Raw genomic sequence first — 18,178 nt, 5'->3', positions numbered from 1 at the left:
TGCTTCTGTATGTAAAGACAGTTTGTTAAAAAAAAACCTCCAAGATTTATGATTATGATAAAAGTTATGATCTCCAAAAATTGCAAAAGAAATGCAATAATGTTTGCATGGTCACTTAGAAAATACAAACAGCTTATTGGAGATGCTTACCCATATGGCTGTAAGAATACATATCATATACACCAAGTAATCTACATTCTCAGTTGCAGCCTCTGATAGTGCAAAGAGGCTGATACAAAGGTAAAAGAACATCATTAGACCCTACACAAGTGCAGAAAGACCTTAGCACAACAGTCAAAGCCTATTTGTGTGCAACTGTGTGCACACACATGCACACTCTAACATTTACTTTAATGAAATTATGAATCATATGAGACACCAGTCTATAATCCCCATAATTCAGTAAAGCACAAAGATATTTCCCAAGTGAACAGTAATATCATACCCACTGCAAAGAGAATGTGTTCTAAGAAATTAGAAGATGATCATTCATTTCTGTAATCATACTACAGTTTCAGATTAATCATTTAGGCTTTACCTCAGTCTTTGAGACTGCTGCAGCTGAGAACGCACAATTTGTGGTATGTTACAGTAAGGCAGCTAGAAAAGTCCACTTTGGAGAGTGATTGGTAAAACATCCATAAACTTTATTACTACTGGAAATAGGGATCAATGTTTTCAGGGATGTAATAAAATGGATTAGAAAAAAACTTTTCAATTTAAAATAATTTATGACTTCTATGTAAAAGTCTTTGATGGCCACTCCAAATCATAAATCAGGTATTGATTGTATTTTGACATCTCTCATGGCAGAAAGGACTGGTTGCTATTGGCTTAGTGCACATCTTGTACAGAAATGGCTAATTCCCGTCCTTCGGGAACAGAAGCTCTCATGGGCTGGCTTCACTGAAAGTTCTGTATATGCAGATATTTTGGCAATGATAAAATGAATACAAGTTATGGGATGCTAAACCCCTACCGCAACTAATAGCAAGTAAGCAATAGTACTTCCTAAGCAACCTCTTTAATTCCCAATACCGTAGCTAAGAAATAACCTTGCTGAGCCCCTTAATAATGCTTTGAGACTGCAATAAGCAATTCCCAACTTGTCTTGACAGAAGAGCTTTATAATTTCAGGCCTTGTATGTTTTGGGAAAACATTTTTTTATTGCACTGTTTCCCTCTGCACATTTGATTTTAGTTATACTTTTGATTAGCACCTAACCTGGCATTTTGCCACTGCCTGAAGTAACAAAACATGACGGCATTTAGTAAGCGAGCAGAGAGGCTGTATTATCATTTGGGGAAGGCAGCATGCCTAGCAGATCTCCTGTACTCCTAGAAACATTTCTTGTTCTACTCGGCTTTTAACCAGGTGCACTTATCAGTGCTACATAAATTATGTGCTCCCTTAACCATCCTCCTCTCCCAAGTCAACAAGTTCGATACAGACAGCACAGTCCTTGTCCTCATCTCTCTGCTCATCGGGGCAGCTGCAACTATGGTAGATGAACTCCTCCATCCAGCTAAAGGAGTGCTGTTGACACCTTCCCCCAGGGGCCTTCTAGCCTGCAGCCAGGTTCCTGCCGCAGGCTGCTGGCAGGGCTTGCACAGAGATGTTCATCTCCCAGCAGCCCTGGCCGTGCTCGGAAGTCCCACCCTAACTCGATCTGGCCAATTTGCGAGCTGTGCCAAGTGGCTTCGTGTTGGAGTGGTAGTCGTGGGAGGAGCTGGCCTTCATGTGCTGTTTGTCTCAAGGTAGATTTTCAACAGCTGCTTGGGCTGTGCTGTCAGGAACTGCGGGAGACAGTATATATTTTACTAAAAGGAATATACTTGATCTAATATGCATAAATATCTCCTAAAACCAGCCTTTTGCCAGATTCCAATAGCATCCAGTTTACCATTATGCTCTGGATTCTTTGCAAAGTTTGGAAATGTAAAATGGCTATAAATTTATTTTAACTGGCAATATAATCTGTAGTTATCAATGTTTCTTTTTCGTCAGGTTATGCAGCTAAGTCAGAGCTTGTCAATGAATACGTGTCTTCTATTTTTTGGCATAATAGAAACAATTTGCCAGTATTAATTCTGAGTTTTTTCTTCTTGTGATTGCTGAGAACAAGAAATTTCTTTTGAAAGGAAGAGAGCAAGAAGGAAGGGAAACAGATTGGCTTTACAGTATTACGTTCGCAAATGCCACCGGATTACTGGCTGGCATTTAATGAACTCTTTCACAGAGAAACCTGTAGTGCTGTCAGAGTTTTGCCACTAACTAGGAATGTTATTATGGGTACACACACATGAAACCCAGCAGGGGACAAGTTTCAAGGGTGTAGAGTAGGAAAGAAGAAAAGAAGGAAAACAAGTTCCACCTCTATTATTGATTGCCTGTAGCAAAAAATACCTTATGAGCTTGATATGTAAATATCATATACAAAACACACTGTTTTAACTTCTTTTTCGGTAGATTTCTAACGACCATTTCTTTGTCATTCTCTTTAGCAATATATAATAGATTTCTTACCACAGCTATTTCTTTCTCCAGCAGGTTTAGCCTCATCCCACTCCACCAAATTGTACCAGTAGGACAGATGTCTTTGGCTTTCCAGAGAGTATTAACACAGACTGTTAACTTGTCAATAGGATTTGACTCTCCCTTAAGGCTGCTTTGCATGTCACTGGACACAGAAGGAGCCTCTGTGTTGCTAAGCCAACTGCCCAAATCTTCCTCCCCAGGCTCAGGGACTCCGTGGCTCCACCAGGCCCTTCAGGTCAAGAAACATGGGGTGTTGGGACAGGGACAGATCAGTAGGGCTATCCAAGACCTGCAAAGCGCAGCAGATCTCCTGCAAGGGTCCCTGGTCAGGCTGGTACCATTTCAATGGGTGTCCTGCGCACAACACAGCAGTATCTACTGTCACAAAAGCAACAGTGGCTTCTCTTCCCCCTCTTGCAAGGCATTGATACCTACGCACAATATAGTTAGGCACAGTGCCTGCAGCCCTAAGGAACGGGACCTAAATCCTGATGGAGACAGAGCAAGAAAAGTGCCTCGGGCTTTATCTTATCCCTTCTTTTAACAGTTAAAGGGAGGAGGGGCAGAGAACATAATCAAGCCATGATTATGATGCTTTGGAGCCTAAGTTTTGCAAGGTGTTTGTAGACCCACGAATTCCTACTGACTGCAGGAAAAGACCGAGGCACCACATAGATCTCAGACACTCCCAAAGGGTCAAACCAGACCAGACTCTGTCAAAGACTCTGCACTTCCATCCTCTCCCAAAAGATACCCATCACTCTGGCGGCAGAAAAAATTGTAAATTGCTGCTTACTTTATACTGGAGGTGGCAGCTCTACTACACTCCAAACTGATTCTCCAGAAGAACGTCTGCACCACAAGCCCTCCTCTCTGAGCATCCTGCAACACCACTGTACAGGGTGACCCCAGCTCTGCAGGATCCTTGCTAACAGATGGCACAAGTCAGCGCACCCACAGAGAACAACTGCCAGGCACCACAGCCTAATTCCTGCCCCTTGGTCACCCTCAGCACAGTAGGGCTGCTGTTGTTTTTCTTCAAATGCTGAAAAATCATGTTATATATTCTGAAAACTATAATAAACCTTTAGCATTTTCCAGTTTAAAAACAAACAAATGCAACACTGAGCTTAATATTTACATGTAATTATTGCAGGCCTTCAACAACAGAAGGTAAATGGAGACCCTATTAATTTCTGCTTTTTTTATTGTCTTCCCCCACATCACAAAAACTAAGATTTAAAATTCTTCACTAATAAACAATTTTTCCCCCATGAGGTGTTATTTGACATGGAAAATATTTAGCTGTATCAACTCTGCCACTAGCTGTGAGCAGCACCATTTTAAGAATAATCAATGTTCTGCTGAAACCCCAGGATTTCAATAGCGAACCTTAATTAGGATTACTCCACAGCAATTCTTGGGGAAGGCTGGCTTTTTTATGTCCAGTTTTTGCAAAGTGACACTTATTCAGATGATTATCTACTCTCAAAATGCTTTCCGAGATTCAGATTTTTAGCAGAAATTCAGTAATTTTTCCTTACAGTTAGTAAGATAGTCAAAGTATTTCAGTTTGCGGAAGTACTGAGAGCTTTTTTTGAGAGAAAACAAAACACATTAAGGGTACAAAGATACTTAAATCGTGACAGATGCAAGGACAGAATGCATTCAATGTATTAAAATCTGTCAGTTGTTTAGATACCAAAGTCAAGTGTAATACATGCCTCCAATATTTCTTTAACAAAGCTATCGAAAGAACAGTGGTGATGTGCTATGTTTCTTCATCTTCACTCTTTTTCTCACTTATATATCCCATAGAAAGAATAAGAGAGAGATTTCTTTCTCCTAGTCCTTTGAAAGACCAAAGAACGTTGCAGAAAGTTTGCATCAGCAAAACTATTGCAGAGCTGTGCTTTTCATGATTTAACTGAATTTTAAAATCTCCCAGATGTGTCACTAGTGTGACAGCAACAAATTTCACCCAATTTAGCACTCCACTGTCTTGGCCATGCATTTATAGATACATTTCACAACAAACTGGAATACAGTTGCATAGCAGGTGCAATGGCCCTTTCCAAATCTGTAATTCGTTCTAACCACAGTGACTGACACATGATCAGGTATAAAAACCTTCACAAACTGGTGAACACATTTGTGGCAGTTCAAACAGGGGAAGGGGAGGGTGGGAAGATATTTTTTTTGGTAATTTAAATACCAAGTATTAAAATGTAAATCGCCGCTACAGTAATATGGGATTAATCCTGAATTAGAGGCTGCTTGTCTTACTGTTTGCTCTTTGCCATCTTCTCTGTATCCTGGTATTTAATGCTGCTACTCTTCAGCCTGATCCTTGCAAGTTAATGAGAAAATGTCTTGTATCGTCTGATTTCCAAAATGATCTTGGGCTTTGAGCAAAGCAACACTGGTATTATTTTCATTTTGTTTTCTTTGTATTTGTTACCTCCTGAGAAATAAAAGCATCCCAGATTTTACAGATTAACCTTCAACCAAGTTGAAACAAGATAAAGACTAGATTGAATAATAAAGGTTCATAACCTTTATTTAAAAGTTGAAAAAAAGAAAGTTTATAAAAGATAAACAGTGACATTAAAACATGGGAATATACCAGAAACAAAGTACCTTTCCCAGCTTTCACTTATGATTTTCTCCAAAAGCACAACCTTGCCCATGGAGCCAAGGCATTAGTAGTGCAGCAGGCCACCCCAAGCACTGCCTTTCAGGATCGATCCCTTCTCCCACCCACCCTCTCTTGAAGGAAGGATGCTTACCCTTATCTGAAAGGCAGGAGGCTATTGATTTCAAGGGAAAAACAATGCCATTTCAAAATATGTCTTAAAAGCTTATTTGTTCTCTCCTAATTTTAGGAGCTTCATGACAGCGAGCCTTGGTTTAGCTACTCGCTGACTGTGAAAATGCTCATGCAGATCCTTTTGCTTATAGGTAAACACAGCCTGTGAGCTCTTGCTCATCTCACCCAGGCATACCTGCTCTCTCATGGAAGGCAGTTGAATTGCATCTACAAGTTTACATTGCAAAATTTTGCAATGTGTATCACTGAAGTCTTCTTATATGCTACACTTTAATTTGACCTTTGACTTATCTACTTTAGAGGACATAATGTGACATGTTATTACCCAGATGACAGGTTGACACCATCCTGCTGCCCCCATAATCACTATACCTACATGTATAGGCTGCAAAGCAGAGGGGTGAAGAAATAATTTAAAAACAAACAAAACAAAACAAACAACAAAAAAACCAAACAAACACAAACAAACAAACAAAAAAAAAGAGATAATGGCAACCTGTATAATTCTGCTGCAATAAGTCACACTATTCTCACTAGTTTGAAAATTAGGATATTCAAAAAAACTAGATATTCAGAGACTGAGACTCTCTTGTATGAAAGAGGTGACAATTGTTAGCTGAAGAAATATTCTGAAGTAACTTTGTCACACCAGAAATACCCTTGTGTGGTTAAAGCCCTAGAGAGGAGATCTCAGGCAGTCTGCACTGACTCTACTGCGTACTCCCAGGACAAATCACAATCCTTTTACACCCCACTTTCTTCTCTACAGAAATAATAAGGAAACTTCTTTTTAGCCCATCCTTTCTGCTATCTACTTAGACTTTAAGATCTTCAAAATAGACTTCCTTATCAAATATCTTCCAGTTCTTACTACAGTAGATTTCAAATTTCTATTAGGGCATTTAGAAGCCTCTATAATACAGATAATAAAATTACTTTCCATGTCATTGCCTGCAGTATTAAAAAATAATTCAAGGATTGGGATGGATTATTTTCTATCTCACCAAAATCAAATAAGCACGGAGGAGAATAAAAAGGTACAGACAGGTCTGCAAATCTTTCAAATGCTTGATCATTTAATTTTGAATATCAAGATGGTAAGTCTTCTTCCTCCAGGAGGAAAAGAAGCTCTACATATATTTCAGAAACTCAGATGGAACTTGATACAGGCAACTGTGCTGTAGAGGTATCAAGCAGCCAGAGAAGGGCACTGTGCTACACAGGGTTTGCACTTCTGTTTGTTAGACCAAAGATGCAGCATCAGGCTGAGCCAAGGACACAGATTAGCTTTATTAGATAAGGTATTCCTGTGGCTGAAATTATTTCAGAGTAGGAGACTCAGCATCCTTTCTCCAGTTCACCTCAAGTTTCATATTTTACCTTGGAAATATTTATAGAAGTCAAATTTTAAAAAGGAGTCCAAAACTTGCACACGCATCTTTGAACCATGTGGGGGCTGACTTTCAGACGTAACGAAAGCTTGCCGTTCCAAACAGGTGTGAATGGCTGGCAGACCAGTGAGTCTCCAAGGTCCACTTGTGGCAACAGATAATGACCAGGCAGCCTCATGGGGCCAGAATCTGTGCTGCCACTGCATCTGTGCTTGGTTATCACTAACAGCCAGGATTTATGATTACCTGGGTTCAGTGAAAGGCAAGTCCTCGGGACTAGACCCATAAAGGGCCTTAAGAATATACTATAAGAAATTTGCCTTGTATAAGTATCTAAGACAGCCATCTCAACTGGCTGAGATGATCTGAGATGATGAACTGAGCCATCACACTGTGCAATTCAATCTGCCTGCTCAGAGCTGCCAACGTACACAGAGGCTCCCTGCTCAGAGAGGAAAGATGAGAAAGGTGCTACAGATAGGTATTGATAGGGGATGCTCCAAATATATGTTGCATATGACAGTTTCCAGACACCTGCCCTCCAGAGTGAAATTTATAGACATGAATTAGGTCTTTAAGCTTCCTATACAAAACCTGGGATTTTTAGGAACTCAAGACAGTTTCAGGGGAAGTTCTGAGGACAAATGTACACATTAAAACCCAAACTTCTCCAGGAAAATAGGCACATAAATCCTTCTCTATTCATGAATCAAAATCCTAAGATACATAGTTCAAGGATAGAGCAGGGACTGCCTAGGGCTTTAGTTCCTTTCTCTGAAGGGATTAAAACTTATTCTCATAAGAACGCCTATTCAAACCAGAAACGATCTTGATGAAGGCACTCTCAAACTTGCAATTAAGACTGAATTAAGCTAGAGAAAGTGAAAGAATAACCATGACTGTAGTTCATGTGCAAGGTACTTTCAAACCTTAAGTCCTGGATTCTGTTATCCACACTAAAAGCTTCATAAAAAGTGCCTTCAGAACAGAAATCAGGAGCAAACAAGTTTCTTACCTACTAGACTACAGTCACCCTTGCTCTTATGCTTTAGAAAGATTAGCTGAGCAGAGATCTAAGACACACGAAGACACCTTCACTACCATACACTGGTAATACTGGTCCTACTTCCTAGAAGAAGTAAGGTGTAGAATCGAATTCCTTTTCCTACCACTCCCAGCACACACACGGTTGAAGAAGGAATCCAACATTTAGCCCCTACATGCTAAATTGTTCTTGGAACCACCAGGCAGCTGTATAAAAAGGCAGCATGTTACATTTTTTCTGGTTTGGAAAGAAAGAAGCAACTAGAGAAGGTCTAATGGACTGATCCCACTAGAGAACATAGCACAAAAGCTCGCTTAGTTTGTATTTCTCATCTGGATTTAATAATTAATCAGGCACTGAACTACTCGGTCCTGCCAAGACAGTTGTAACATCTTGTACTTACCAAAGCAAAAGTATATGCTTAGAGAGTTGGACAGGAGCACAAGGATTGCTTTTTGTGAACTTGTATTTAAATATCTAAATTTGCATGTAAAAAAAAAAATCAGGATTGTCCCAAAGTTGCAGCCGTTTCTGAAACTCCAACGGTAACTCTGTGTTCCCGTACTCAGCTAAAAATTAATTAATTTATTAACTTGCCTTAATAAAACCATAACAATACTTCCTGGTGTCAGCTGATCTACAATAAAAACTAGGTGATTGCAAAGTACTCTGATGTTGTTTGCTACAAAAGGTACAGCTTCAACCCTGCAAAACTCCAAGAACATAAATATCTGTTACAAAGATAAAAGTAAAGCTTCAAAATTAATATGAAGGTAAGCATATGACCATATGACTGCTTCTGCATAAAAGTCTGTTTTCTTTAAACAAGAGTAAAAGTTGCCAGTGCCCAGATCTTGCATCTGGTTGGGAACAAAAGGGATCAACTCTGAAAATGTAGTAAGGAAAATAAAACACAAAAAACCCCTCCTGAAACACCAAACAATTAGTACCTATTGTTTTATAAGTGTCATCCTAATGGAAGATCTGAAACCACTTGTATTCATACTTCATTTCTGAACCACTAAAACTCAGTTTCTAAACAAAAATTGTTCAAATTTTAGGATGAAAGTTGATTTCTAATGTCTAAATACTTTCTGTTGCGACCATCCCAAGCAATTCTCTTTTTTTGCCCCATCCCTCCAGCCTAAACAGGACATATTATGAAGCAACAAAACTTTGCCAATAGGTTTACAGACATCGGTATCAAGACGCTGATAAGAGCTCGTACAATATCAAATAATAATATTACACTTATCGGCAAGATTTCCTTAATAATAACAACTAATACTTCAGCATCACTTCTGCTACTGCGACCTTCAACTTATTGCATTATGTTCAGATTGCTACTTCACACATAATTGCATAGGAGCCTCCTGTAAAAGTTACTTCACTGAAGCATTCCGCAGTGTTGTAGTTGAAAGTAACTATTTCATCATTGGAAAGAGCAATCTTTTTCCATACACACCTTTTTGGTTTAGATTTTTTAAAAAAGAAAGAATTGACGACTTACTTCAGATATAATGCCCTTGAGTTCTGTCTCACATGTTTTCATGGAAGTAAAGCATATACTTGTGAGAAACCAACAGAAAAACAGGATGTCTCAAAGCTCACTTGCTGCAGGATATCTGCTACCTGTGTACATGATATGAGCCCCTCCCAGACCAACAATCGGACTGGGACCTAACAATACTAAAATGTAGACATGTCCTGGAGTGCTTTACTGAATACAATCAGTATCAGAAACCAATGATGTGTGTAGATTCAGTTAAAACACTAAAAGAATATTCTGACATCTTAGAAAACCTTGTTCCAATCTTTCTCATTAATCACTACGTTGTGGATGTTTCCAGTTGAGTGGACAGGTCTCTTGTTACTGGTATGTAGCAAATGCTTCTGACTTTGTAAAGCTCATCAGAAATATTATGCCTCAAAGTGCTGTGAAATTCTTATACCTTGACGAATCTTTGCTCTGATTAAAACTTACCTTTTAATAATCTTTAGCATTGATCCTGATCTACTTTTGATAAGACAGAAGCTGAAGAAGTCCTTGAAGACTGAAGGGGTGTATTTTAAAACAAGATAACATGTTTCAGAGTTATAAATAATGAATGTTTTTTAAATCCTTATTTATTCTATTTTAAAAGAAAGACACCCTTGCTGCCAATTTGGATGTAATGCATTTTCTTATCTTGTGGCTTTCACTTTTGTGACCTTTTCAACTATTTCATATAGTATTTGTGCAGAAACAGACATTCACAGCTTATGTGGTAAAATGCAACTAAGCAGAGACTTTGTCATTCACAGAAACATCATTCCTAAGGTATTAGAATCATATTAGACACTTTATAGATTTACACATACAATTTTTGCTGTTCTTACCCAGTGAACTGAATGTTTACATTAAAAGTCTGATTTTTCCATGAAACAATGTTAGTATACTAAGTTTTATAAAGAAATTTCTCTGCTCTAGTTAATATTCATCATAAACATCTCTTTAACTTTATGTACTTATTTATTATCTCTTCAGTTACAGTCAGATAGCTGGTACAATATAATGTATCATGCATGATAGGCGTGATTCAAACATCATTTAATTGACTTAAAGACTTTTATCTTAAAAGACCAGGTCAGACCCAAGGACAGTTAATTATGCACTTATTGAACGTGAACTGCATCTGGTTCCAGCCATGGGAACTGAGGTAGGAATCAGAAGTATATTTGCTTTATCTTACTGGGTTTTTTTTCTTGCAGCCTTCAGCATCACAGGTTCTAGGAGAGCACTACTCTGATAAAAGCTTTACAAATCAATAAAATGAAACAGAACAGGTGGCTCCTTGACCAATGAAGTTAATATGCAGCATTATTTCCTACAGATCGGCATCTTGTACTTGACGAGCACTGACTGAAGCTTCTTGGAGAATTTGTAAAGGTTTACACTCCTGTCATCCACACTCCCTGGCTCTAACAGCACTTGAGAGCAAGTACGGCTTCTTTCCCACTGTAGGACACCTCTAGGATCCTCACCTTTACCTGGATGTTTGTAAAACTTTAGGAACTGGTTATGCTTGGGATCCTTCCCTGCTATCACACCGGGCTAGAACGAGCCAAAGTGGGGGAGGCAGGCAAACAGAGTGATTCATACAGACCCACTTCCCTTAAGAAACTTTTAAAAAAAGGTCCAGGCCAACCTGCTGGAAAAGAAAGCTATCCCAAAAGGATTAAAAAGCGAGTTAAAAGCCTTCAGTTGCTCAGGCAGAGACCTCGTGCCAATGCTATAGTTTTACATCGCGTTTCCATCTCAGTCACTATGTTCACGTCTTATACAAGATTTCCTCCCTCCCTTCCCTGCTGTGTGAAAGACCCTCAAGTAACAAAAGGGAGAACCAGCACCCTGGTAAAACAAGGTGTGTGTGGGCCAAAGCCAGAAAGATTATTTGCTGTTGCAGTTGGCAGTGTCATTTCTAGCAATGTCACATAAAACATGTTCAGGCTTCTATATTGTCTTATAAAGTACATTGTGCCCAGGCGTTATTATTGGCTCCTTCTTCTCTTTTTATTTGAAGTTGTGAGAAAGAAAAGGCGCCAGGTACTTTGCTTGCAAGAGAACACGTTCAAGGCTTACAAGGAACTGTTTCCAGTAAGATCTTACATTACACTCACACACTGAGCAAATGCTAAACACCCGAAAAGCCAAACAGAAGGAATCCTTGCCCTGAGAGCATTTCCCCTCTGCTCACACCCCCCCCACACACCCCGACGTGTTCTCACAGTTTCCAGCGAAATAACAGATTAACTAGTTGAGCAATTTACCAAAGGTTGCTCAAATTATGTCATAAATTCATCTGTCCAGGTCCAGCGAGGGTTTATGACACCTGACAGACAAAGCCCATTCCTGGTGCTAAAACCCCAGCAACGACAACCAAAAAAAAAAAAAAACAAAAAAAACAAAAACCAAAAAACCACCAAAAGAGAGATCTCATCATTCAGCAGCTAGCGAGACTCCCACTGCTCTCCCTACAGACCTTTCCAGAGCTAATTGGCTCCCAGAACTCGGCCCCCTTCTCCGCCGAGCCGGGGGGGACAGGAGCCCCCGCTGAGCCCCCTGGCACCACCGCTTCCCGCCCCCGCTGCCCCGCCGTGTCCCGCCGCCCCGGGGGCTCCCACCTGAAGAAAAGTTTGGAGAAGATATTCGCCTTCTCCAGGGGCGACCTCTGCATGGTGGCCGGAGCTACGGTGCGGTGCGGTGCCGCTAATCGCTGACGCCTCGCTGGCCCGCTCCGCTCCCGCGGCTCTCCCACCTTATCCGCTCGGCCGGCTCTGATGTCACCGCCGGCCTCCTGCCCCTGCCTCTCTCCCCGCCTCTGCTTTGCCCAGGTTCAAAAGCGGGAGGGCTGGGGCCCCGGCCCCGCATATTGCCTGCGCCGCCGCCTCCTCCCCCGCCTCCCCGCCGCTCCCGGTACCGCGCACCAGGCGCGCCCCGCGGCTCCCCCCGCGGCCGCCCCCTCCTCCCCGACGGCTTTCGGCCAGCCCGTTACCTCCTCCTGCTCACCCCACACCGGCGGTCCGCGACCTCCCCCACCAGCACTAAGCCCCTCGCCCCACCAGGGGTCGACCCCGCTCCGAGGCAGCGAGGACAGCGCAGCGACGAGAACCCCACGCGGGGCGCGGAAACACACACACCCCCCCCGAGAGCGCAGCTCGCCACCGCAGAGCCTGGCCCAGCACAGTGGCCGCCGGCTCGCAACCCCAGAGACCCGCGGGAGCCGAAGTCGGGTTTAGCGGGGTTTGGCTGGGGTGGGCACGCAGGACCCGAGCCAGAAGCTCCCGAACCACCCCCGGGTGCCCCTACACCTGTGCGCGGTCCCGCGGGAGAGCGAAGGGAGCAGAAGGTGGAGGGTGAGCCTAGGGGAGAACAAATGTGAACGGCAAGCGCAGTCGTACCCCCTTTAAAATGCACTTGCTTCAGTTTTTCAAGTTTTCTGGCAGGCACACAGCTACCCGCACTGGGAGGAATGGGAACTCAAAGTATATCCTTAAGAAGTTTAGCCCAGGCACCCCGATTTAAGACTAAAACTGTTTCGGAAGCGTTGCACAGACGCCGTACAAACAAAATCACCCCTTTCAGAGTGCGCAGTAGAAAACACGTTTAAAAGAAAACAAAGACGACAAGAAGCAGAAATAAGAACTTGTGATTTAATTCTGTATAAGACTTAATTTTATTTATTAATTTAATGTGATATTTACAGAGTCCAGTTTCCTTTCACTTCTGTAACTTAAAAAAAAAAATATGGATGGAAAAGGTCACGCTTTCCTAAGCAGGCAGCTGCTCCCCTCTAAACCGGCTCCGTAAAGAGGCAAATGCGCTTCTCTATGGGCTTATAGATCGCGCTACAATTTAACCAGCTGTTGCTGGTTGCAAACTTTGCAGACCTTTTTTTTTTTTATTTCACCGCTTCTCGCTACACCCCACTGTGTTTTCATAAAGAATTTCTCTTTGCCTTGGCAATTCTCCCTCGCAGTCTGCGGATAGCTAAGAAGTGCCCTCTTACCCTGTCACCGCACCGGGCTCCTTTGTGTCTCAGACCTCCCTCGGATCCTTCCCGATTCTGCTTTATTAATGACAAAACCAGTAAGAAACACGGGGGCAGGCAGGACTCCAGGAAACTGTCCGCACTTTATCATGTCCTCAGACAATGCGTAGAGGCAGGGCTAAATCCGCGCGGGCTCCGGGACAGCAGCGCGGAGCCCTTCGGCATCCTGCCACCTAGTGGAGCCGCAGCCGGGGCGGCAGCCCGCACACCACCGCACCCCGCACCGCACTGCACCCCGCACGGCACACCAACGCACCCCGCACCGCACTGCACCCCGCACGGCACACCAACGCACCCCGTACCGCGGCCGCCAGGAGGAGGCAGGACCAGCCACCCAGGCGGCAGGGAGACAGCCGGTCACGGCTCTTCCAGCTGCGCTGAGGTCAGACATCAGGATGATCAAGCAGGAACTCAGATGAGGATTCAGATCTCTCCTCTGCCGGACCCGGGGCAAGGCTGTGATCCCACACGCTCCATCCACCTCTGAAGGAAGTTCTTTGGGTAGGCCCTGGCATGCAGATCGCCTAAGTCTCCAAAATTCTTTCACTTCATTAGAAAATTGTGGTGAATGGAGTTAAATCCAGTCGGTGGCCAGTCATGGACTCGATGATCTCAAAGGTCCCTTCCAACCAAGAAGATTCTGTGATTCTGTGATAGGTGGTGTTCCCCAGAGCTCAGTAGTGGGGTCAGTTCTGTTTAATATCTTTATCAATGACCTGGACAAGGGGATCGAGTGCACCCTCAGAAGGTTTGCAGACGATACGAGGTTGGGCAGGAATGTTGATCTGTTTGAGGGTAGGAAGGCTCTACAGAAGGATCTGGACAGGCTGGATCCATGGGCCAAGGCCAAGTGTATGAGGTTCAACAGGGCCAAGCGCTGGGTCCTGCACTTGGGTCACAACCCCATGCAGCACTACAGCACTGGGGGAGAGTGGCTGGAGAGCTGCCCAGCAGAAGAGGACCTGGGGGTGTTGGTCAACAGGTGGCTGAATATAAGCCAGCAGTGTGCCTAGGTGGCCAAGAAGGCCAACAGCATCCTGGCCTGTATCAGGAATGGCATGGTCAGCAGGACTAGGGAAGTGATTGTCCCCCTGTACTCGGCACTGGTGAGACCCCACCTCAAATACTGTGTTCAGTCTCAGGCCCCTCACTACAAGAAAGACATTGAGGTGCTGAAGCAGGTCCACAGAAGGGCAATGAAGCTGGTGAGGGGTCTGGAGAACAAGTCTTATGAGGAGCAGCTGAGGGAGCTGGGGTTCTTTAGCCTGGAGAAAAGGAGGCTGAGGGGAGACCTTATCACTCTCTACAACTACCTGAAAGGAGCTTATGGAGAGGTGGGCGTCGGCCTCTTTTCCCAAGTAACAGGTGATAGGATGAGAGGAAATGGCCTCAAGTTGTCCCAGGGGAGGTTTAGATTGGATATTGGGAAAAACTTCTTCACTAAAAGGGTTGTCAAGCATTGGAACAGGCTGCCCAGGGAAGTGGTGGAGTCACCATCCCTGGAGGTACGTAAAGGATGTGTAGATGTGGTGCTTAGGGACATGGTTTAGTGGTAGACTTGGCAGTACTAGTTTAATGGTCTTTTCCAACCTAAATGATTCTACAACTCTATGAAAATGGTGAAATGCTAATTTAAAGACAGACTGGAAACAGAGTCTTCTGAGCAATACACACCCCCTTCTTTGGGCTGTTGCCCTTTCTAGCCTTCAGATCTCTGGTGCAGCTGATTAAGGGAGAAACTGAGCACAGGATTAAACTTTTTTTGTAATTTACATTAGAAAGTGAGGTATGTTAGTCATTTAAAACCTTTCATGGATCAGGTCCAAACTGCTTAAAATGTCAGTGGTGAACAGAGTGTTTTTCATAACTGTATCTCCCTGTTGCTATTACCACCAGAGCTGAATTATGAGCATTTGTAGCAAATTTGGTACTAACATAGACACCCCATCAGTCATTGTCGATTATGTAACTTTTTACATGAAAAATTCCACCACCTTTTCTTTGTCAAGCTCTCTAGATCCCTGATTTTGGACAATTCTTCTCTAAACAGAATATTTCTTCGCCTACTTCCTTAACTACCAGCTATGGCTATGTTCAGCACCACCAGAACCTGGGGAGTGATTACTTCCCTGCTCTGTGATCCGATAGTTTTGCAAGTAACTCAGCAGCTTTCACACATGCACAGACGCTCCGCAGTTGCAAACTCTTTAACTAGTTGCATTTCACAGAATTATTTCTTGCCATTTTTCTCTTGTGTTTCCACAAAGTTTCCACTGATACATTTTTTTTTTTCACTGAACATTTTGTAGTTTCAGAGCAACCATCATTCCTAACCTTCTCAGGGATCTTGAACATACTCAGCTGACATGAATGTGAAACTCGTCATTAGCATTACTGTGAGTAGGAATAAACCGTAATATTTCTATTCTCTCTAGGGAACTCCAATTTTAGTATTACCTATGAATTTCATTTACATGATCTTCTTTTACTTCTACAGAGATGCAACTTGATTATGACAACAGCTACTTTATCCTTTAATTGTATCCACAACTGCCATCTATCTGACTTTGCTCTGTACCTCTGAAGAAAATGCAGTAAGGCCAAGTTACAGAGCCAGGTGGCACGTGAACAGGAGGATGAGTAAAAGCTGGTTTCTCATGCTGTTGCTGCAGTAACTCTGTCTACCACACTTGTGTGGGGGTACCTCAACCAGAGGAAAATCAACATGCCGCGGTCAGTCTGAAGTCACACACCTGGCAAACAGACTGGCTGGTTAGATGCTCTCATGTTCATGGGAACTTAAAATGATCTGTACCCTGGTCTCTTTCCTGCCCTTGGGTACACGTTCCCCTTCTCCTCCAGGACCACCACACTGTGGGTAAAGCTGCTTAAGGCTTCTGGTCTAGCTGAACCCCACCAGAGTGGTGTACTTTCAGGGAGATCTGAACTTAGGAGGAAAACTCACTTAGTGTTGGTGCCAAGGTAAGTAAGGGTATGAACCCTACGGCAAGGGGCAAGGTAGAGAAAGGCAGAGCAGGCGGAAGACTGGCTTTAGCTGCCATGGAGTCACCAATGGAGTTTTGCATCCTCTTTCTTAGGTACAGCAATACATTAGGGCTCTGGAGCTTTTTTGGTTTTTATCCAAGAAGGGTAAAAGAAATTAATTATGTTTGAATCTTTGATTGGCTAATGTAAATGGACAAAGGGGTAGAAATTATTAGTAGAAAGCAAAAGTATGGTTATATTAAATATTTTCTCCTTGGAAAAGGAAGCTAAGGAGCTGCCAAAAGTAACACTAAGTCACTGATTTTTTTGTCGTTGCTTAAAATGAGAAAGTGTTTTGTTCAGTCTCATAATTCCAAACTTCTGAAAACTTAATTCTTTAAAATAGCCCTGACAAAAAAAAAGGGTCCTTTGCTGCAGGGATGTATATAGAGAAAACAGGTATCAAGGTGAAGTTTATTTTCTTTGTTTGGTGGTGGAAGCAACCAGACCTATCAAATTTCTAACCAAACCCTCACATTTTCCAAATCTTTTAATTAACTGGAAACTATTTTGGTTGCAATGTTTCATTCAATCCAAAAGCAGTCCAGTCAATTCTCCAGATTATTTTTTTTAAATAAAAGCAGAGAACTTGATCCACAAATCTGACAATGGTCTTTCCCTCAGGGCTCCCTGTGCCCAGTGGAACTCCAGCACACCTGGGTTCACTTCCTCATTCCAAGTGATTTAAAAAATGGTGGGAGGCCTTGCATTCAAATGCTCTTAGATGTATGCCCGTAAGACACTGGTCAGATACAGCTCCTCAGTATCTCTTGTAAGATGGCTTAACTTCATCTAACTTTCAACTATTTTGGGGAGCAGGGAAAGCAGCCTGACCACCTTTCCATAGGGTAGGGCTTTACTTTACCCTACGGTTTTCCTTTACAAAAAAATGATTACTCTGTCTCAGAGCTGCTCGCACACCAAGATAGAGACAACCTAAAAAAAAAGGGTTCAAAATAGTAGAGCAGTAACAATGAAAGAACTTTGTCAACTACAATTAGATGTATAACTTAATATTCAACAAAAGCATTCTACCTGATGGCACAAATACCTATTTTTAATTGTTGAAGTCCCCACAATACTCTCTAGTTTGTGGATAAATTAGCAACATCTTACTTTTCATATTGCTTGTCAATTTTGGCTTATACTACTATGAATTCTCAAGAGCTTCTCTATTCCCAGGAAATACAATGAAAACTGAATCATAACCAAGATAAAAGCTACAGAAGCATTCATTTAAAAAAAAAAAAAAGTAAATTACTAACAGATATTTCCCAGGCAAATTTTGAGACCACATTTGTAATACTTTTAGAATACAGATGGACAGAATATTTTATTTTTTGATGCAGAAGATGCCAGCTTGACAGTTGCTGGATCCATTTACACGAGCAAAAACTGTATCCCTATGCATTGTCTTAATACTGCTAAAATCGCTTTAATCAATGCTTTCAGTATTTGCAGATTAACATTCTTAATCTGTGCATGCTGGATACTTTTGGCAAGCAGAGTCATGTATGCTTTCCCACGCTGCATCATTAGTATTTGGCTGTCGTTTCAATGCATAGTCTCGATAAATCCTGAAAACAGTTTAATATTCCAGGGAAATCAAGCAGATCTTCTAACAGGTATGTATTTCTGTGATACGAGGTACGGAGCTGGGAAGTGAAGTACTGTGAAAGTACCAGACCTTTCATGCTGGAGAGGCAAAATGGGCTGAAAACCACATTTTGATAAGCT

General features: G+C 42.4%; 1 protein-coding gene across 1 annotated transcript in view; it reads right to left on the bottom strand.

Moving 5' to 3' along the window:
* Window positions 1-12,073, bottom strand: part of CFTR (CF transmembrane conductance regulator) — an 89,985-nt gene extending 77,912 nt beyond the window's left edge. The window contains exon 1 of the mRNA XM_074168020.1: window positions 11,970-12,073. Coding sequence (XP_074024121.1) covers window positions 11,970-12,022 — 53 coding nt within the window. The 5' untranslated portion in view covers window positions 12,023-12,073. The remainder of the gene's footprint in view (window positions 1-11,969) is intronic.
* Window positions 12,074-18,178: the final 6,105 nt, after the last annotated feature.

The sequence above is a fragment of the Numenius arquata genome, chromosome 2 (genome assembly GCF_964106895.1).
Source record: "Numenius arquata chromosome 2, bNumArq3.hap1.1, whole genome shotgun sequence".
Taxonomy (NCBI): Eukaryota; Metazoa; Chordata; class Aves; order Charadriiformes; family Scolopacidae; genus Numenius; species Numenius arquata.
This window is presented reverse-complemented; position numbering and strand designations above follow the sequence as displayed.